The 20,779-nt window shown below is 41.9% G+C and overlaps 1 protein-coding gene across 3 annotated transcripts; it reads left to right on the top strand.

Moving 5' to 3' along the window:
- The first annotated feature begins 1,963 nt into the window (after nucleotides 1-1,963).
- On the top strand, nucleotides 1,964-17,313 carry Wsb1 (WD repeat and SOCS box containing 1). Of its 3 annotated transcripts, XM_027426544.2 has the most exons (9): nucleotides 1,964-2,288; nucleotides 6,780-6,948; nucleotides 7,975-8,243; nucleotides 9,574-9,705; nucleotides 11,282-11,382; nucleotides 13,654-13,826; nucleotides 14,579-14,692; nucleotides 15,666-15,773; nucleotides 16,209-17,313. In XM_027426544.2, the coding sequence occupies exons 1-9, from the start codon at nucleotides 2,249-2,251 to the stop codon at nucleotides 16,366-16,368; spliced, it is 1,266 nt and encodes a 421-aa protein (XP_027282345.1). In that variant the 5' UTR covers nucleotides 1,964-2,248; the 3' UTR covers nucleotides 16,369-17,313. The 3 variants fall into 3 exon arrangements, with proteins under 3 accessions (XP_027282345.1, XP_027282346.1, XP_027282347.1); XM_027426545.2 differs by lacking the exons at nucleotides 1,964-2,288; nucleotides 6,780-6,948; nucleotides 7,975-8,243; nucleotides 9,574-9,705; nucleotides 11,282-11,382 and adding an exon at nucleotides 12,198-12,353; XM_027426546.2 differs by lacking the exons at nucleotides 1,964-2,288; nucleotides 6,780-6,948; nucleotides 7,975-8,243; nucleotides 9,574-9,705; nucleotides 11,282-11,382 and adding an exon at nucleotides 12,199-12,341.
- The last annotated feature ends 3,466 nt before the right edge of the window (nucleotides 17,314-20,779 follow it).

Raw genomic sequence — 20,779 nt, 5'->3', positions numbered from 1 at the left:
TGATTCTTCTTGCCTCCTCTTCCTGAGTGCTGGGAGTTCAGGCACGGACCATCACACTAGGTTTATGAGGTGCTGGGAGTAGAATCCATTACTCCTGTATGGTAGACACTCTACCAACTATGCCCACCCCCAAGCCCTGCAAATTTGTGAAATATTCCATATGTTTTGTATGAAAACTCAAAAAAAAAAAAAAAAAAAAAAAAAGCCAGGGAGATAGCCAGAGGTTAAAATGCTTGCCATAAAAACTTGAGAAAGTGAGTTTGGATCCTCAGAACCCAGGCAAAGGCAGAAGGAAGTAGATTACAGATTACTTCTCAGTAATCCCTTCAGTCCTACAGAAAGGTGGGAGTCAGGAACGGGAGAATCCGGAGAATCTGAAAGTTTTAGGGCCAGCCAGCCTGGTGTACACAGCACTGAATCATGAGAGACCCTGCCTGAGAATAGGTGGAAGGTAAGGACCCACGTCCTAGGATGTCCTCTGACCTCCACATACATTCTATGACATGCAACAGCGTGCATTCATGCAGGAACAGTTAAGCACATGAACACTCAGGCAAAAACATGTACATAACTCATACACAATACATAAATAAGTCAGCTGGAGGTGTTGCAAATCTTTAATCCCAACACTCCGGAGGCAGAGGTAGGTGGATCTCTATGAGCCCAAGGCCATCCTGGTCTACAGAGCTAGTTCCAAGACTGGCTCCATGCCTACTGAGAAACCCTGTCTTGAAAAACAAAACAAACTACAACCAAAAAAACCCCCAAACCAATAAATAAATAAATAATGAAGTACAAAATTAGGAGATGTTCTGACTTTCTGTATGTATTTCTTCCCTTCGATTCTGTTCAGTAGCTAGGATGTTTCCCTTGCATGAAGTCCTTGATAAATAGGTTGACAGGAAGTAACCCAGGCTGGGCGTTGGTGGTGCATGCCTTTAATCCCAGCACTCCGGAGGCAGAGGCAGGCGGATCTCTGTGAGGCCAGCCTGGTTTACAGAGCGAGTGCCAGGATAGGCTCCAAAGCTACACAGAGAAACCCTGTCTTGAAAAAACCAAAAAGAAAGTAACCAAGTAATGTTTTTAACCGAGTAAAGGAGGGGAGATCATTTAGCCGGTGGGTGGTACACGCCTTTAACCCCAGCACTACCAGGGCAGGCAGATCTCTGTGATTTTGAAGCCAGTCTGGTCTACAAAGCTACACAGAGAAACCCTGTCTCGAAAAACAAAACAAAACAAAACAAAACAAGAGGGGAGATGATTTATGTCTATTAATCATTTCATGATTTGAGGAATTCCTCCCTTTCACAAAAGGACAGGGACATGCCCTATGTATTGTCATTTGCGATCTGAAGTTAGCCTAGGCAGCTCTTGCTGCAGGTGATATTGGCCAGCTCTTCAGGTGGCCTGACTTTAGGGACCAGTGAGAACAGAGACAGCCTGGGGCAGGCCTCAGAGGTAAGGCATACCACCCTGGGTCTCCTCCATCAACTGAATTTTTCTAAAAACCAGCGGGCTCACATCCTGAGAAATGGAGCATCACTATGCTAATTTTCTTCTTCCTGGCCTTGAACTCAGAGATCCGCCTGCCTCTGCCTCCTGAGTGCTGGGATTAAAGGCGTGCGCCACCTATGCCTCCGGCTCACTATGCTAATTTTCAACCTATCTCTTACATCAGTGTAACCTCCAGTTCCTTGAGCCAGGGACATAGCTAAATGGAGTTACGGACCTAAAACGTCTACTTTGCTTTTTTCGGTTCAGTCACTTGCATTATACAATCCTCTGCTAGATCTTTACAAAGATCCTTCCCTTCAAAACCTCCGGAAAGTTGCGCATTGAGAAGGGCTCACGCCACTGAGTGGGCCCAGAGGGTCACGTCCCTTGCGTCTGGAGGCGGGGCCTGTTGTTCTGACATCACGCACCACACCCCGCCCCCAGATATTATCCGTGACGCCCGCCATCTTGTCTCAGTATCTGGATTGGCGACGGAGGTGTTGGAGGGTTCTGCGGACCTGTGGGTGGAAGGCGCGCCGGCTCTTTTGTCTGAGTGTGACCCGGTGGCGCGGTCCCAGGCCTTCCGGTGATCTCCCCCCGGGCAGTCCGCAGAAGCGCAGCGGCCGCCCGCACTCCCGACTCGGTTTCTGCACCCGGGAAGGACTGAGCCCACGTCACGCCCCTCAGCCCCCGCCGAGTCCCTTCTCTGTCATCGCGTCCGAATCGGTTCCCGGAATCAGACGGTGCCCCATAGATGGCCAGCTTTCCCCCGAGGGTCAACGAGAAAGAGATCGGTGAGGCTCGGGATGGAGAGGGAGCGCGGGGACGGGGACCGGGGCCGACTGTGAGGGGGCTGGCGCCCGGGCCCGGGAAAAGCGGGTGTGTGCGGGTCAGGGGCAGCGGGAAGTCCGATGCCAAGGCCCAGGAGGAGCGGGGGACCCGGTGCCGAGGCCCAGGCGAAGCGGGGAGAGGCGAGGGCCGGCGCCGATTGGCGGGAGGAAGCGGCCCCACGATGGGCGTCGGCCGGGAGTGAATGGACGCGCGCCTCGGAGCGGGCCTCGGAATTACCGTGAGGCTGGGCTGGACGCTCCCCGCCCCGCGCACCCCATTGTCACCATCACAGCTCCGCAGGGATCCGAGATGCTGGGATTCTCGGTTTAGGGCTTGGGTGTCCCGTAAACCGGACTAGCATGGGCTAAGTGGCCTATCTTAGGGATCTCTTAAGTCTGTGATGAAAAGAAGTGAACTTTTGTGTGTTGAGGTGCAATAGGAGGAGGCGGCGCTTCTGTATGCCAGACACTCGAAGGAGAAAGGGGCCTGAAGAGGTGCCAGCAGCGGGGAAATGGTTTTAAAGGATGGCGTTATGAAAGTGAAGCGTCCAAAGGAGGGACTGTCTTACCTGTATAAGTGTGGATAGGTGGACTGACAGAAGGAGGGCTGTTGTATAGAAAATGAAAGCCGGGAAAGGGCTCGCAAGTGGTCCCAGTGGCAGCACTGTCACGTGCCAGGCTGAAGACAGGACAATGGGGGAGTGGAAGGGTGTGGGCCAGACCTGCCCAGTGGCCCCCTTTAAAGCACTAAGCATTATTTAAACCCTCTCAAAGGAACCACCTTTGGGGCCTTTGGATGAGATTGAGTGAAATCATTAGACACTGACATTACAGTTTTTTTTTTTTTAAGTTGGCCCAACACTCCAGGCAGAGTGCGGCAGATCTGTGTTCGAGATCAGTTTGGTCTACATAGCCAGTTCCAGTAGCCAAGGCTACATAGTGAAACCCGGTTTTAAAAAAGAAAAAAAAAAAAAAGGTAGTGGCCACTGAGCAGAGAGCCTTAGCATTTTTGTGTATGACTTCACCAAATGTTTGGAGGAGGTAGTTCTAGGAAGTGTAAGAAGCAGAGTTGAATGAATTTCTATACACAAATAGTTATTAACAGAATTTGGGCCGGGAGTTCTCTGAAGGATGAAGTTGAGTGGCTGTTAGTGGGTGACTTAATATTAGTTTTATAGTCATGTTAAAGCTACAGAAAACAAAATTCCTGCCCGCCTCCCCCTTTTCTCTGTGTAACAGTCCTAGCTGTTCTGGAACTAACTGACTTGTACACAGAGATCCTCCTGCCTCTGCCACACGAGTGTGGGAATTAAAGGCGTGCACCACCAATGCCTGCTATAACTGCTTTTTTTTTTAAGACTTTATATTTATTATTATGTATACAACATTCTGCTTCCATGTATATCTCCACACCAGAAGAAGGCACCAGATCTCATTACAGATGGTTGTGAGCCACCATGTGGTTGCTGGGAATTGAACTCAGGACCTCTGGAAGAGCAGTGCTCTTAACCTCTGAGCCATCTCTCCAGACCCATAACTGCTTTTTTTTAAGAGTTTTTTTTTCCGCCTTTATGTCTCCTTATTTCTTGGATATATATTTTAAAAAGTGTCAAATGTAAGCCAGTTTTTTTTTTAATTTGTATTTGAAGTGTCATTTGGATACAGGTTTAGACATTTATCTCTGTATAGCTTATTGTTTATGAATTTACCCCCCCCCCCCCGCTGTAATTATAGTCATGTAAAGTTGTATTTTCATGTACATGATGAAAGTAGAGGCAGAACTCCATGAATGATTAAAGAATTCTACGACAGGGACATAACTGCCGTGAGCCACTGCCCTCTTTAACAAGGCACTGTCACACTTCCTTTCTGGTTATAAAACTAGAGGAAGGAATGTGAAGAACTTAGATCTGGTTAGCCTGGTTCCCTGGTGACTCATGATGCATGCAACTAATGTGTGAATATCATGGTGTATTTTAGGGCCAATTTCCCACGACCCCTCTCAGCACCTGGACCTTATCCAGGGTCATGAAATTATACATTTCCTACGATGCTAACATTAAACAAATGCAACCATTAGTTTTTTTTTTCAAAGCACTTTAGCATAAACCTTACTCTAGCTTGGTAATATTTTACTAGTCAGTACTTGACTATTTAAAATAGCTGATTAAAGTATAAAAATCATTTGGTCTGTCTGTTAGCCAAAAAGCAAACATGAAGGCTATTAGAAAAACACTGACCATATAGCATTTATTTTAGTTTTTTAATTTTATTTTTTTTATAATTTTTTTAGTTCAAATTAGGAACAAGCTTGCTTCATATGTCAATCCCTTCTCTCTCTCTCCCCTCCCCCTCAACCCTTCCCTCCTCAAACCCCTCACTTGCCCCCCACCTCATCCACCCTCCACTCCCCAGGCAGGGTAGGGCCCTCCACAGACTCCCCAAAGTTCACCACATCATCCTGGGCTGGGCCTAGGCCCTCCCCGATGTGTCCAGGGCCAAGAGTGTAACCCTTCACGTGGGATGAGCTCTCAAAGTCCCTTCTTATACCAGGGAAAAATACTAATCCACTACCAGAGGCCGCCTATGGTGCGGAGGCCTCCTCATTGACATTCATGTTCAGGGGTCTGATTCAGTCCTATGCTGGCCTCCTAGACATTAGTCTGAGGTCCATGTGCTCTCCCTTGTTCAGGCCAGCTGATTCTGTGGGTTTCACCAGCCTGGTTCCGACCCCTTTGATCTTCATTCCTCCCTTTCTGCAACTAGGTTCCAGAGTTCCGTTCAGTGTGTATCGGTGGATGTTTGCCTCTGCTTCCATCAGTCACTGGATGAGGGCTCTAGGATGGCATAAAAAGTAGTCATCAGTCTCAGCCAGGGTGGCGCACGCCTTTAATCCCAGCACTCGGGAGGCAGAGCCAGGTGGATGTCTGAGTTCGAGTCTAGCCTGGTCTACAAGAGCTAGTTCCAGGACAGCCTCCAAAGCCACAGAGAAACCCTGTCTCAAAAAAACAAAAACAAAACAAAACAAAACAAAAAAAGTTGTCACCAGTCTCATTATAGGGGAAGGGAATTTAGGTTATCCTCTCCACCATTGGCCTAGATTGTCAGTTCGTGTCATCTTTGTAGATCTCTGGAAATATACCTAGTGCCAGATCTCTCCTCGGACCTATAATGGCTCCCTCTGATATGGTATCTCTCATCCTGCTCTCCTCTATTCTTCTCCCAACTCAACATTTCTGGTCCTCCATTTCCTCCTCTCCCCTCCTCTTCTCTCATTCTGGTTAGTTTTTTTTTTTTTAAATAATTTAATTTTATTTTATGTGCATTGGTGTGAAGATGTCAGGTTCCCTGAAATTGGAGATAGAGACAGTTACAAGTTGCAATGTGGCTGCTGGGAATTCAACCCAGGACCTCTGGAAGAGCAGCCAATGGTCATAACCGATGAGCAATCTCTCCAGTTTTTTATAATGTACTAGAATATTAACAGGATCCCAGCACTTTATTTATTTACATTTATTTTGGGGGCAGCATTTCTTTGTGTAGCCTTGGCTGTCCTGAAGACCAGGCTAGCCTTACAGAGATCCACCTGCCTCTGTATAACCACCCTTGCAGGAATCCTAGTTTTTAGGCAGGCTCAGCATATAAAGAGAACCCCAGGGAAAAGACCATGTAAGAGCTTGGGAAAATGCAGGAAGCCAGTAACAGTGCTCTTTCTGAAGTTTATGCATTGAAAAACCATTCTCCAGGCATTTGAGGCTCACCAGCTTGTTAATCTTATACATTACTCATGTTGAGTAAATTGGATGAATGTGAGCTTATGCTGTGTTGCTGCCTTTTGAGTAAGTGGGAACGCTCTATCAGTTAGACAAGTGCACTCTGGAAAGTACAGTGTACTATTTTAGAGCCACAACTTTCTTCAGGTCTGCCTGTATAATCCAGGCTGGTCTCAAAGCCCAGTTATCTTACCCTCACCTCACCACAACACTGAAACTTTGTGACAAGGTCTCATGTAGCTCAGGCTGGTCTTGAACTCTTCATCCTCCTTCCTAAGTCTTCTGAGTGCCGAGACGATAGGTGTATCCACTATACTAGTGACATACTTAATCTTGCATTGGAAAACCACTTTATCAAAACAAAGTTAATCTCTAGAGTTCTGTGGGTAGGAGGGCTGGAGAGATGGCTCACTGGTTAAGCACACTGGCTGCTCTTCGAGAGGACCTGGCTTCATTTCCCAGCCACCATTTCCCATTGGTGGCTCACAACCATCTATAATGGGATCCTCTGCTCTGGCAAGCAGAGGAACATGCAGACAGCACTCACATAACACATACATGCATACATACATCTTAGAAGAAAAGAACATGAGACAAACCTCAGCAAATTACAAAGTAATATGGGGGCCACCTCATATCCATTGTGGGTGTATATAATGTCCTGTTTTTGTTTTTGTTTTAGTGAGATCGCGTACTATAGGGGAACTTTTAGCTCCTGCAGCTCCTTTTGACAAGAAATGTGGTGGTGAAACCTGGACTGTGGCTTTTGCTCCAGATGATTCATACTTTGCATGGTCACAAGGATATCGCATAGTGAAGCTTGTCCCGTGGTCCCAGTGCCTTAAGAACTTGTAAGACTTCTTTCTTCCTTTGTATTTGTAAAATTTATTCTTGTTTTTCAGTATTGGGTAATAGCATTTAAGTTTCCTTTGTAGAATTTGTTTGTAAGTTTGTTTGTAGTTTGAATCCATGCATTGGAGGTTTGTGTAAGAATTACCTCCCTTTAGTCCCAGCACTTGAGAGGTGGAGACAAATAGATCTCTGAGTTCAAGGCCAGCCTGGACTACACAGTAAATTCTGGGACAGCTAGGGCTACATAATAGACCCTGTCGCAAAAAGAAAAAAATAATTCTCTGGGTGGTTGTGGTGGTATATAGCTGTAATGCCAGTACCAGGAAAGCAGAGGCAGATGACCTCATTATAGATCAGCCTGGTCTACATAGTGAAAAAGTCTGACTTCATTTGTACATTGTAGAGTGTTTTAATATTTTTTCAGACATTTATGCTCCCCCCCTCCCCCACAACCCTGAGGCCTCATGCTGGAGCCAATACTTTGTCAATTAACCTACATCCTTATGTCCTGTTAAGTGTATGTGTATGAGAAGACAGATTAATTGTGCCTCACATTAGTGTGTGTCCTGTTGGTGTCAGATAAAGTTATCTTTGCATTCACTTTGGATTTCACACTGTTGGCTAGCAGTAGTATATGAACAGATTTTTCTTTAATAAAATAGTCCTACCATGTGGCCCAGGTTGGCTTTAAACTCTTTTTATCCTCTGTCTCAACCTCCTGGGTGATACATAGATGTGAGCCACACCCTCTAGCTGATTGGAACGGGTAGGTGGAGCTTTAGTGTAGGCTACCTTCAAACTCAGTATATGCCTAGGTTGACTTTGAACTTCTAATCTTCCTGCATCTCCACTCAGAAATGCTGGAATGACAGGGTGTGCCAACACATCCCATTTATGCTGGGATGGAGATCAGACCTGGTAGAAAGTGTTACATTTTTGTTGAAATTATTTAACAAGTTTTAACAATTAGTGCCTACAGAAAGTACAGTATAAAGAAGAATTCATTCTCAATCTTTCCCCCTTAGTCTTTTACATGGTTCCAAGAATGTTACCAATTCAAGCTGTCTAAAATTGACAAGACAAGATAGTAATGGTGGCCAGAAAAATAATCCTCGAGAACACATTATAGACTGTGGAGACATAGTCTGGAGTCTTGCTTTTGGGTCTTCAGTTCCAGAAAAGCAGAGCCGCTGTATTAATGTAGAATGGCATCGGTTCAGATTTGGACAGGATCAGCTACTCCTTGCCACTGGATTAAACAATGGTCGCATCAAAATCTGGGATGTCTATACAGGTATGGATTCATAATTTCAAAAGGGAACCTGATTATTTTATAATAGAAGTACTAGAATATGATTTGAGTGTTATAAGGTACAGAAAAGTGAAAATGGATATGTCTTTATAATTGTTCTAAGTCTTCCATTAATTTTAATTTATAAGAATAGAGTTCATGTTTGATAAAGTATGCAAAGATTATGGATTGTATTTTAATTATAAACTAATAATTTTATGACTCAGCAAAATGTCTTACATGGTTTTTCAATGGTAACTTAGAAGTTTTTGAGGGAAATTAGTTTTTCTGTATGACAGACAAGCAGGCTATGTAGCAGAGGGCGACTTTAACCTACTTTTCCTGCTTGCAAGTTCTGAGTGCTGGGATTGCAGGCTTGTGCCATAGCTCCCAATTTTATGCAGTGCTGGGAATCGACTCCAGGGGTTGGCATGCATGCCAGGCAAGCACCCTATCAATTGAACCACTTACCTGCTACAAATCAGTTCTTTTGTTTTTTGTGTACTCATGGATGTCCTAGAATTCACTGCCTAGTAAGACTTTTATCTCCACCAAGGATCAGGAGGGTAGCTCAGTGGAAAAGTGTTGAACATTGCTTCAAACCTGAGGTTCGGTGCCCAGCTATTCAAGAAAAAAAAGTTTTGGTTTTGCTCTAGTTTCTGGCATATTCTATGTGTTCAAGACCAGGAAGCAAAGTTTGATTGGCTAATAGGGGGAAAAAAATTAAGGTAACCAAGGATTTTTCTAGAAAACAAAACTTCCAGTTGCTGATACGTACTTTTTCTGTTTAGATAATGTTAAAATTAAAAGTTGTGAGATAATATTACTTGGTGGAGCATTTGATAGTTAGTCCAAGGCCAAGGAATAAAAAGCAAAGAGAAAAGTTGATAGTTTGATTTTGTTTTAAAGTCATACTGGGACTGGTGAGACGGTTCATCAGGTAAGGGTCCTTGCTGCTAAGTCTGAAAACCTGAGTTTGGGTCCTCAGACACATACACATATACAATAAAGTTGTACTGTACAAATACTTGGAATGGAATAGAGTTTTCTTGGTGCTAGTTTGATCTAGGGATTTGCTTACATTTCAGCTATTCCTTTTGCATTTTTTCTAGTAAATAGTAGAGTTTGTTATCTTGGGAGGAAATTACTTAAAAATCTAAGTGAATCTTCATAAGTAACAAAAGCCATTAATAAATATGAAGTGAAATAATTTACCTCATAGAACTAGGTGGTACCAAGAGTGTCTGTTCATTCTTTACAGTTAACAAAACTATAAAAATAGAAGATAACAAATAATGATCTTGTATCTCTTTCTCCTTTCCATCACATTTAGGAAAGCTCCTCCTTAATTTGGTAGACCACATTGAAGTGGTCAGAGACTTAACTTTTGCTCCAGATGGGAGCTTAATCCTTGTATCAGCTTCAAGAGACAAAACTCTGAGAGTGTGGGACCTCAAAGATGATGGTATGTATGTCTTTTGTCTTGGCTCCAGCTGTGTAAAAGAGTGAGGTGGGTTTTTTTTGTTTTTTTTTTGTTTTGTTTTGTTTTGTTTTGTTTTTTGAGGCAGCAGGGTCTCTGTAGCTCTGGCTGGCCTCACAGAGATCCACCTGGCTCTGTCTCCTGAGTGCTGAAATTGAAGGCCTGTGCCACCATGCCTAACTTGATGTGACTATGGGAGTGATTATGGGATTGCCACCCACACCCCTACTCCCCCTCCCAGCACACCTGTAATCATAGCTCTAGAAGGTAAACAGGAGAATTGAGAGATCCAGGCCAAACTTGATTACTTAGCAAGACACTATCAGAAAACACAAATGACTTGGTGACCAAGGTGTCTTTTTTTTTCTTTCTGTTTAATAATACTTGGAAAACAAAAATATAGTTTAAGCCAGCAGTAACTATAATGAACCATCTTAACACTGCTCATAAACCAACCACACTGATCCATAACTTTTGGATGGATCTAGTTCCAAGGGATCCTAACTTAACCTTTGGCCTCTGTGGTCGATACATACACATGGTACACAGCCTAAACACTCATGCATGCACTAAATAAATAAAATTTTAAAATTAAAAATTTTAAATAGGACTTTAAACAGTTTTACTCATCCAGTAAAGTTTAGATTATAGCCTCATTTATAACATGGTTAAATGCTGGTAAGCATAGATTATAAATTCTTTCATTAAAAACTAAGATATTTTTCCCTCTAATCTCATAGGAAAGTATGGTGTACTCAGTTTTTTATGAAACATGGTATCTTGATATTTACAAAGTTTTATCTTGTTTGAGAGAAACAGTAAAATACCTGCTAAAATACCTGCTGCCTCTGGATGGGTGGTGGTGGTGCACATCTTTGGTCCCAGCACTCAGGAGGCAGAGGGAGGCAGATCTCTGAGTTGGAGGCCAGCTTGGTCTACAAGTGCTAGTTCCAGGACAGCCTCCAAAGCCACAGAGAAACCCTGTCTCAAAAAACAAACAAACAAAAAAACAAACCAAAAAAAAAGCCAAAATAACAAAAACCTGCGTGTCTCCTAAGTGCTGAGATTAAACAAATAAATTAGTGTGCCTGGCTTTTATATCCTAAAATGTATTATTTGTAGTTATATATATTCATGTGTGTCTGCATGGGGGTAAATGCGTTCCTGAGGAGGCCAGAGGCATTGGATCCTCTGAAATTGGAGTTACAGGCAATTGTGAGCCACCCAATTATGGTGCTGGGTATCAAACTTAGGTCCTCTGTAAGAGCAGAGTGTGCTCTTGACTACTGAATAGTGTCTCCAGTCCTATGTAATTTTATCAAGCACCAGATAGTACCCTCTAGAGAGTTCGAGGCCAGCCAGGGCTACATAGAGAGACCCTGCCAAGGAAGGAAGGAAGGAAGAAAAAGCAAGCATTGACAGATATTGAAAGCCTCTATATCCATCTATATCCATTTTTTTTTTTCAGCTATAAAAGTTTATGGTAACTGTAGACCACAGTCATGTCAGTATTTATTGATTTCAGCTGCATTCTCCTGACACAGATGTTTCTTTTTTTCAGGAAACATGATGAAAGTATTGCGGGGACACCAGAACTGGGTGTACAGTTGTGCATTCTCTCCTGATTCTTCTATGCTGTGTTCAGTTGGAGCCAGTAAAGCAGTATGTGTCAAAGTTCTTGTACATGTATTGTGAATTGGATGATAATGTATGCTTAATCATTTTAAATCTAAGTAATCTATTAAGTCTGTGCTCGGTGTCATGAACTTCTTAATGCCTTATTTCATGATGGAGAGAATTTGCATGTAGAAAACTAGTTATTTTTTGGTGAATTGAGAAATTAATTGCTTTTAGAGATGTTTATAAAATGTAGGTTAGTTAGTTTTTTGTGGGTTCTAGTTTATGTGATATAGACAAGATCTAGTCCGTACGTATGGTACTTCCTTGCTAATTAATTTTGTTTTGTCCAGTTTGCTGTTTTGTTTTTAAGTTTGAGTCCCAGCTGATCCTAGACATTTAACTGAAAAAAAAATAGTAATTTGAAAATAGAATAAAATTAGCACTCATGTGCTAGCTGCCTATTGTTTGACAGCTTGCCTATTGACAGCTTAAATAGTGACTGTTGAAGGCTGTGCTTTCAGTGAACTGTTAGTTTACTAGCTCTGAGTTAATGTGGTTTTAGCAGTAGCATTGAGTGTGTATGAAACTGGCTGAACTCCAGATATGTATAATGACCACAGCAGGCTTTGGGACTAATGGGGGTGGGGGCTGTGGCTAGATAAAACACACTTTATTTTTCCAAGTAGTATGTTAAACTGATAGTTGTAAATGTTAGAAGTTTAGAACAAAATAGCTTAGTTTGTTCTTTTTTTTCTTAAATCATAAAACAAGCTAGATGTTGACATTGCTATTTTAGGCTGTGTGTTTTCCATATGCTTCTTGCTTTTCCTGTCACAGGTGGTGGCAGCAATATTGGTGTGATTGAGGTTATGCTGGCACCACTCGCACACAGGCGCACAATGGTGTTAGCTGGGCAGAAAGAGTGGCATCTCTGGCTACCGGGCTGGGGGCGACCTTTACCCTAGGATGAAGTAACCTTGCATTCGGCTGCAAGGTGTACTGTACGTACACAGGTGCTGGTCGATGTCCACTTTCTGCTTTTCTTTCTTTTCTTTTCTTTTTTTTTTTTTTCCTTTAAAAATAATTTCCCCCACAGTGAAATCCAGACTCCGAAGTAAATTGATCTTCCAATTTGGAATTGAGAGTCTGACAAGTGAACCCAATTTAATGTAAAGAAATTGGTTTTTGAGTGCTTTCTCTGTTGCTTTTTGGAATTTAAGATATTGGCAGTACCTTAAGTCATTGCAATTATTATACCTATTTTCCTTTGCAAATAACTTGTGCAGAAAGGAAGGAGAGGAAAGCATTGCTCTGTTTCAAGAGGAGGGGCACTGTCTCACTAGGCCTTCTGTAAACCTCCAAGCTTGTGTTTAATCTAACAGACTGCAGTACGCTTTAGAATCCTGACTAGAGCTCCTTGGGAGGCTGAGGCAAGTGGATCACAAATTCAAGGCCAGCCTGGGCTATTTAGTTCAAGCCAGCCCAGACATCTTGGTGAGACACTGCTTCAAAGCAAAAAAAAAAAAAAAAACCCAAAACAGCAAAACTTACTTATAGCCTTCTGCACAGTCTTTGGATGTTTAAAATCTAAAGTGTATGTGAGCTTATTTTTAAGTAATTTAACTTTTATACTGAAAATGACTAATGATTATAGTTAGTTTGGAAAAATAAGACTTTTAATTACCAAAAAAACAACATTGTAATTATATAAAATGGCATTTTCATTTGTAATGTGGTTTGACATCTTTATTGTTTGCCAACGAAATTACATTTTGGCTATGAAAATTCTCTTTTCTTGCAGTATCTGTTTCTCTTCCTAGGCTCTCGGTGGTGACCCAAGCCTATTGTAAACAAGTGATTATCTCAAAGGGAGATGCCAATGGAGTAACAATTTGCTAACATTACATTTTCTGTCTGTATATATTTTTAAAAATTGGTAGTTTCTGAAAAAAAAGAGAGAAAGGGGTTTGTAATACTTAACCCTATTTATTTCCATATATTTTAGTTAAATTAGTTTTGGGAATAAATGGATTTCAGTATGTGGTTAAGTTGAATTACACCTTTATTTTCCCTTTAGGCTTATTTTTTAAATTAACATTTAACAGAAACATTTGAAATAGAAATTTGCATGTCTGCTTTAATTAACTTAAAAGACTGATTTTTAATCTACGACACTGAGCATATTCTTTAAATTACTCATAATTTGTAATTAATTTAATGTAATGTTAAAATAGCAGTTGTAGTTAAAGATATGCCCCTTTGTCCTCTGTGTGTCTGAGTGAAACTATAACATTTGCCTTTTTATTATTGCAGGTTTTCCTTTGGAATATGGAGAAATACACCATGATAAGGAAACTAGAAGGGCATCACCATGATGTTGTAGCTTGTGACTTTTCTCCTGATGGAGCATTGCTAGCTACTGCATCTTATGATACTCGTGTGTGTATCTGGGATCCACACAATGGAGACATTCTGATGGAATTCGGGTGAGTAAAACATGAATTAGCTCAGTCTATAATCTGATACTAGCTATCACTACTGCTTTGAAGAAGTTATGTGAAAAATTAGAATCTCCAAAATGTAAAATTAACAATCTCATAAAGTTTTTCGTTATACGAGCTCTTGAATAATGCAAAGCTTTAGCTAAACTCAGAGTGAATATGGCTCTTATTAGGTGGGTCTTAGTATTTGTCTGGTTCTGTAAATGGTAATATAGTAGAGTTTGCCTGGGGAAAATTGTTAAACAGAAGTTGGACTTAAATGTTGTATACCATGTTGTGAAAAAGAGGAACAGCTTTACAAAGCCCTTGCTTGCTGGGCATTGGTGGCGCACGCCTTTAATCCCAGTACTTGGGAGGCAGAGGCAGGTGGATCTCTGAGTTCGAGGCCAGCCTGGTCTACAGAGTGGGTGCCAGGATAGGCTCCAAAGCTACAGAGAAATCCTGAAAAACAAACAACCAACAAAAATAAAGCCCTTGCTTTTGTTGGCAGTTCTAGCTGGGAAGCACAGTTCCTGTGTACCCTTGGCTGAAGAATAGCACCCAACAGAGGACTGCCTTCCTCTGACTGAGCACACAGCTTCCTATCACATTTAGTTCTGCTGTAACAGCCCTCTCCATCTTAGTGGTATCATTGAACCCCCAGTTTACATCTTAATCAAAGGCCAATGAACTTGATACCAAGACCATTTTGTTTGAACTGATTCTGAAACCCACTGAAAATATGTCTCTGACCCTAGGCACCTGTTTCCCCCACCCACTCCAATATTTGCTGGAGGAGCAAATGACCGATGGGTACGAGGTGTGTCTTTTAGTCACGACGGACTCCATGTTGCGAGCATTGCTGATGATAAGTAAGTAATCAGATAAAGTTTTGACTTTTCATACCTTTGAAAGGTTTCTTTTCTTTTACTTAATGAAAGCATGCTTTAAATTATAACACCTTTCTTTAGTTTTTGTGGGGGCCTGTTTTTTGTTTGTATGTGAAATGGTCTTGGTATGTGGGCTGGGTTGATCTTCAACTTAAGATCCTTCCGACTTTGTCTCTTGGGCGCTGGGAATTTGGTGTGGACCACCATACCCATCCTGTAGTTGGTTTTTTTTTTTTTTTTTTTTTGGTTTTTGGTTTTTGGTTTTTCAATTTTTCGAGACAGTTTCTCTGTGATTTTGGAGGCTGTCCTGGAACTAGCTCTTGTAGACTAGGCTGGTCTCCAACTCACAGAGATCCACCTGCCTCTGCCTCCCGAGTGCTGGGATTAAAGGCGTGCACCACCAAAGCCCAGCTGTAACTGGGTTTTTATCTCTAGACAACACCTTGATTTTTGCCTAGCTGGTTATAGTAGTACACACCTGTAAAATTAGTAGCCATTGCTTTTGAGAGTAGGCAAATGCAGAAAAAAATAGGGCAGATTGTTATTTTATCTGTAAGAAAATGAGAAAGCTTCTAGTTGTGAACATTACAGGTTCAAGTCACTGAGATTACAAAGCCATGCTTTGTGATTTCTTTGGAGTTCATTCAATTTACCAAATGGTATAGCATATAAAATAGTATATAAAGCATATTCGTATCATTGAGGTAGCTGAATGTGTAGGCTCATTCCTGTCATTGTAGCACTTTGGGAGGCTGAAGCAGGAAAATTCCACTTTGGGCTATGTAGTGAGACCTTAATCAAACAACAACAACAAAAAATTCCTATTAGCTGGGTTACATAATATTCTGTCTCAACCAAAGTCATCATGATCTCTGGAGTGATTTGTATGTGCTCTGTGACTCCACAGAAGCATTGCTTTCTGACTTACTCACTCCGTTGCTTATTTCCCTTCCAGAATGGTGAGGTTTTGGAGAATTGGTGAGGATTGTCCAGTACAAGTTGCACCTTTGAGCAATGGTCTTTGCTGTGCCTTTTCTGCTGATGGCAGTGTTTTAGCTGCTGGGTAAGTATGTCTTGTTTCTTTTTCTTTTGAAGATTTGTTTTTAGTTTATGTATATGGGTGTTGGCTTCCATGTCTGTGCATCATGTGCACGTAGTGCCTGCAGAGGCCGGAAGAGGGTGTGATGTAGAACTAGGGTTAGAGGTGTTTGTGAGCTACCTTGTAAGTGCTGGGACTGAACTCTGATCTTCTGGAAAAGCATTGAGTTCTCTTAACAGCTCAACTATATATATCTCCAGCTTCTTCACTTGTTTCTTAGCAGAAAAAGTCCTGTAAACTCCCTAGACAAACTCTTTATAATCCTGTTACTGCCTTATCCTAGAGTACATCATTGTAGTTCTTACTAGATTTTAAAGTAAGATCTGTGATTCTGACATGGAGCGGTAGGGACATGGAATGCATGTAGTTAGATGACCGTGCTTTTTCATTTCTCTTAAGGACACAAGATGGAAGTGTATGTTTTTGGGCCACTCCAAGGCAAGTTCCTAGCCTTCAACATTTATGTCGAATGTCAATCCGAAGAGTGATGCCCACCCAAGAAGTCCAGAAACTTCCAGTTCCTTCCAAAGTTTTGGAGTTTCTCTCCTACCGTTTTTAGAAGGAAGACTCCATTTCCTGGTGGGGCCTGAGAGAATGGCCTTTACAAGACACACCTCAAGCTTTACCAACTTAAGCATTTGTTCTTAAAGGCTCGGAAGATTTATTTAATTTGATTGACTCTTACACTTCATTTCTTACATTAGTTGAATTTTTAAAGCATTATTTATAGACCATAGGAAAAATATTTCTGAACATATCATGTAATTTTGTTAAAGATTAACTGTGAAAACATATACATACCTGTATATATTTAGACACAAGCTGCTATGTATTGAATGGGCCCTTTTGGTTTTCTAACTCTTAGTTCTGACCTGTATATATTGCTTTAGTAGAGCCATGGTGTAAATATGTGCTATTTGTTGGAACAAATTCAGTGGAATTTTAGTCTTTTTTTATTGGGACACTTGAGTTTAGGTGATGCTGAATTAAAATAGAATTGCCTCATAGGAAATGAAATTGGTTAGGATGGGTGGAGTCGAGCTGACTGGTGAGAGAGTTTTTGAATATGGAAAAGATTTTCCACAAGAATGGTGTCTGGGAGTTTGTGATTTTTAAGAAGAGCCAGTGAAAATGGTAGCTAGAAAAAAGTTGTTTCTCTGTAGGCCTTAATATTGAAAGGAGCTACTTACCCCTCAGAGAGTAAAGTATTATGCATTCTTGTCAATTTGAAAAATACACCTTCTGCATTATTGCTGAATATTTTGTTAATACTAAGGAACAGTTATTTTAAGACTATGGGTTTTTTTTGTTTTTTTTTTAAACAAACAAAACATTCTGTTTCTTCATAGAATGGTATGGTGACTTACCAAAGAGAAGCGATACAATATGTCTGCTTTTGCCTTCTGTTATTTATCTCATCTGCGGATGTTGAGAATGTATGCATTATGTAAAATGCTTGTTTTATATCTTTGAGTTTTTTTTAATTAAAAGACATAAAAAGTAATACATTGCAAATGTTTCTTTTATGTGTTGTATTGTGTAATACTTTTGTCTAGCTGCACTGTAAGGTTAACAGTGGCCCACAAAGCTTGAGAGGCAAAAACAATGAGGAAGAAACCATGTGATAGGAAGGCACTGATGTGTGAGCACATGCATGCCCTTGTGTTCTGGGGACACTGCTGTACTTGTACTTATTTAGAAGCACCTAAAGCTGTAGAACAAAACAAAACAACTGAGCTGCAGAATATCTTATAGAGAAACCCGATAGACTCAAAGTAAACCTGCTTGGTTAAATGACAGAGACTGGTAGTCTGGGTCCTTGAAGAAGGCAAACCAGCAGATGCTGTTAGCCGTGCTTGAACTCGGGCTGTGACCATCTCCACTGAGAATACTTGGAAGTTCTCTATGATGTTGGCTATGTTAAAGTGTATGAAAGTGGTTATGAAAACCAGGAAAGAAGCCAAGTGACATTTATATTACACAAGAAGCAAACACTTCTAACCTCTTGTGTTTTTTATTTCACTTGAATACCTACTTTAATTTAAAGATTTTAAAAGATTAACAAATTTTAGATTTAAATATAAAAATAAGCCTTAATCTCCATGATTATTTTCTATAACCACACCAAATACCAGTCATGTGAAAATACTTAGTTGAATGATCCACACTGCCTGAGATGGCCCCAGTTGTTTGCAACCTCAGTGCCATGGGAAAGGGACACAACAGAATGTACCTGAGCTTCCTTTTGTCTTGGAGTGGGTAGTGACATGATGGTTGTACATGATGAGAGGGAGGTGGGGAGAAAAGATGGTTGGGCTTTCTTGGGTCAGATTCCAACTGTGATTTTAAATTGTCGGGTTTTTTCTTGTATATTCCTTGCCTCAGCCATGCCATTTGGAGAACTGGCAGGAGATTATTGGCATTCAGATTTGAATGCCTGAGTATTTTTGTTTTTTGATACGGGGGTCTCACTGTGTAGCTCTCCTTGGGTGGCCTTTGTAAGGGTATGAATGCAGGGAAGTATCTCATACTATCATGGATACCACTTTAAGGCCTGTAACCTGATCTTTGGTTGGCAAACCCTCAGTTTATGATCCTTGAAATTCCTTGCCCGCTTGTGATTGAGAAAGTTGGATTGGGCTGGTCTGCACTGCCCTAAGGGCAGCAAGACCTATAATGGGCTGGAGGAAACTAGGATTCTTAGTCTAGGCCGTGGACTTGGCTGTCAGCTGAGCTCAAGGATAAGAAAAAAAGCTTGAGAAGTTAAACATTGTCTCACATGGCAGAAACCATGGAGGCCATCAGAGCGAATACTTGGAGGTGACATTTTAGTGCATTTTAGCTATAGGCCATGCAGATCATGGGCATGTAGATTACTCCAGAGCTGGAGAGGTAGCCCAGTGGGGAAGGACCCTTGCTGCCAAGCCTCGAGGGCCTGAGTTCAGAACCTACGGGGTGAAATAGAGAATGATGGGCACAGGTGTCCTCAGATCTGCACAAGCACATCACTTGTGGGCACCCCCACCACTAAGTAAATAGAGGTAACCACAGAAGGGAATCTACTGCTCCAAAACTTCCGTGAGCACAGTACCAGCATGCCACACTGAGAACTCAGCAAACAAGCGACCAAAACTCAGTTCTGAGGTGTAAAGAGTGGGGGGCACTTATGCCCAACACATGATCTTTCCCAAAACAAACTGAAGCTCCTGAGAATGGTCAGATTTTCAAATCCATGTGTGGATATACGGTAGCATTCACTGCATACTTACACAGTGCACACACAAACCCACACTATGACTGGTGTGCACAGCAGCACTCAGTTCAGTGCAACAGCAAGTTGGTTGATCAAGGCATTAGGATAAATGTTCTAGTCGGTTTTTAACACAGCGCCTATGGGCTGGAAGGCCAGCTCAGTGGGTAAGAGCACTGGCTGCTCTTCTAGAGGACTGGGGTTCAGTTCTCAGCACACACATGGTGGCTCACAACTGTCAGTAACTCCAGTTCTAGGGAATCTGACACCCTCTACTGGACTCCCCTGGCACCAGGCACACATGTGGTGCACAGTGGAGTTGTACATGAGTTTATAATTGTTTCTATGATAAGAGCATAGAATATTGGTGGTAGTGTACTGGCTCTCTCTCTCTCTCTCTCTCTCTCTCTCTCTCTCTCTGTGTGTGTGTGTGGTTTTATTTAAATCATATATCTCTGAGAAGTCAGACTGTGGACAACAGACGATATGTTGGCATCTAAAGGAGTGATTGTCGTTATTAACTTGGTGTGCTTATGTAAGATGTTCTGGTGATTAAACATCTTTGCTAGGCACTGGTGAGATTGTCTCAGTGGTTAAGAGCATTTGTTCCTCTTGGCAGAGGACCTGCGTTCCATTCCCAGCACACACAGGCAGCTCACAACTCTTGATAACTCCAGCTCCAGGGGATGCAATACTTTTCTCTGACCTTGGGCACTAGGCACATCTGTGTTGCACATACAAACAAGCAGGCAAAACAGTTACACATATAAAATAAAATCTAAAAAAAAAAAAAACAAAAAAAAAAAAACCCACAAACTAACAAAATCCAGAACAACAAAAAACACCCTTGAACAAAACCACCTCTAGAGCTTGCCTTTAGACAAAAGTAAAAATTGGGTCTGCACCGGGGTAAAGTGAGACTGTCACAAGTGATGTGTAGCTATATGAGGTAGTCATTTGACCCATTTGTTATTAACTCTAGCAGGATGTGTTCCTACTAGAGTCAGCTGATGCTTACCTTTTGGTTTAGGGACAGAAATCAACTTTCAGGCTGGGGGAAAAGCTCAATGGGAGCATACTTCCCTGGTAATGCTGGAGGCATCCAGGTTCAACCCACGGCACCACAAGGGGAAAAAGGAAGAAAGAAAACAAACTTTGGGGCTGGAGAGATGGCTCAGTTTACTAAAATGCTTGCTGTGCAAGTGTGACAACCTGAGTTCAGATCCCTAGCACCCATGTAAAAAGCCTTGTGTCTGGCACATGAATCAGTGATCCCAGCCCTGGGGTGACAGGCAGATTCCCGAAGCTCACTGGCCTGCCATTCTACCCAAAACAGTGAGAGACACTGTCTGAAGGAATGCAGTGGAGAGCTACCAAAGAAGACACCCAATTGCTGGCCTGTGGCCACACACACACACAATGAATTCCTCCACCTATGATATAAAGGGTAAACTATAAAATGATCACCTGTGGGCTAGAAGTTGCTATCCCAATAGTTGTGTTTCCCAACTGTTGGTTTATAATGGGATGTTTTAATGCAGTAATGATTAAGGATTGACACCCTCTTAGCACTGTAGGGGGTGAGTCAGTCTCACACAAGAATAAGGATGATGTATTTAGTGATGCCTGAGGAAGAGGTTATAAAATAGAGCCAGGACTGAGGCAAATGTCAACTGGGAACCACAGAGCCCTAACCACAGAAGGGAAACCAGAAAGTTGT

The sequence above is a fragment of the Cricetulus griseus genome, chromosome 7 (assembly GCF_003668045.3).
Source record: "Cricetulus griseus strain 17A/GY chromosome 7, alternate assembly CriGri-PICRH-1.0, whole genome shotgun sequence".
In the NCBI taxonomy this organism is placed as follows: Eukaryota; Metazoa; Chordata; class Mammalia; order Rodentia; family Cricetidae; genus Cricetulus; species Cricetulus griseus.
Note: the sequence above shows the minus strand (reverse complement) of the source record. Positions and strands in the feature narration are given on the sequence as shown.

What these genes read in the sequence shown, in the direction of transcription:
- Wsb1 (XM_027426544.2), top strand. Translation starts at nt 2,249, where the DNA reads ATGGCCAGCTTTCCCCCGAGGGTCAACGAGAAAGAGATCG. An exon ending in AATCTGGGATGTCTATACAG is followed by an intron (nt 8,244 to 9,573) that starts GTATGGATTCAT and finishes CATCACATTTAG; the next exon opens with GAAAGCTCCTCCTTAATTTG. An exon ending in GACATTCTGATGGAATTCGG is followed by an intron (nt 13,827 to 14,578) that starts GTGAGTAAAACA and finishes CTCTGACCCTAG; the next exon opens with GCACCTGTTTCCCCCACCCA.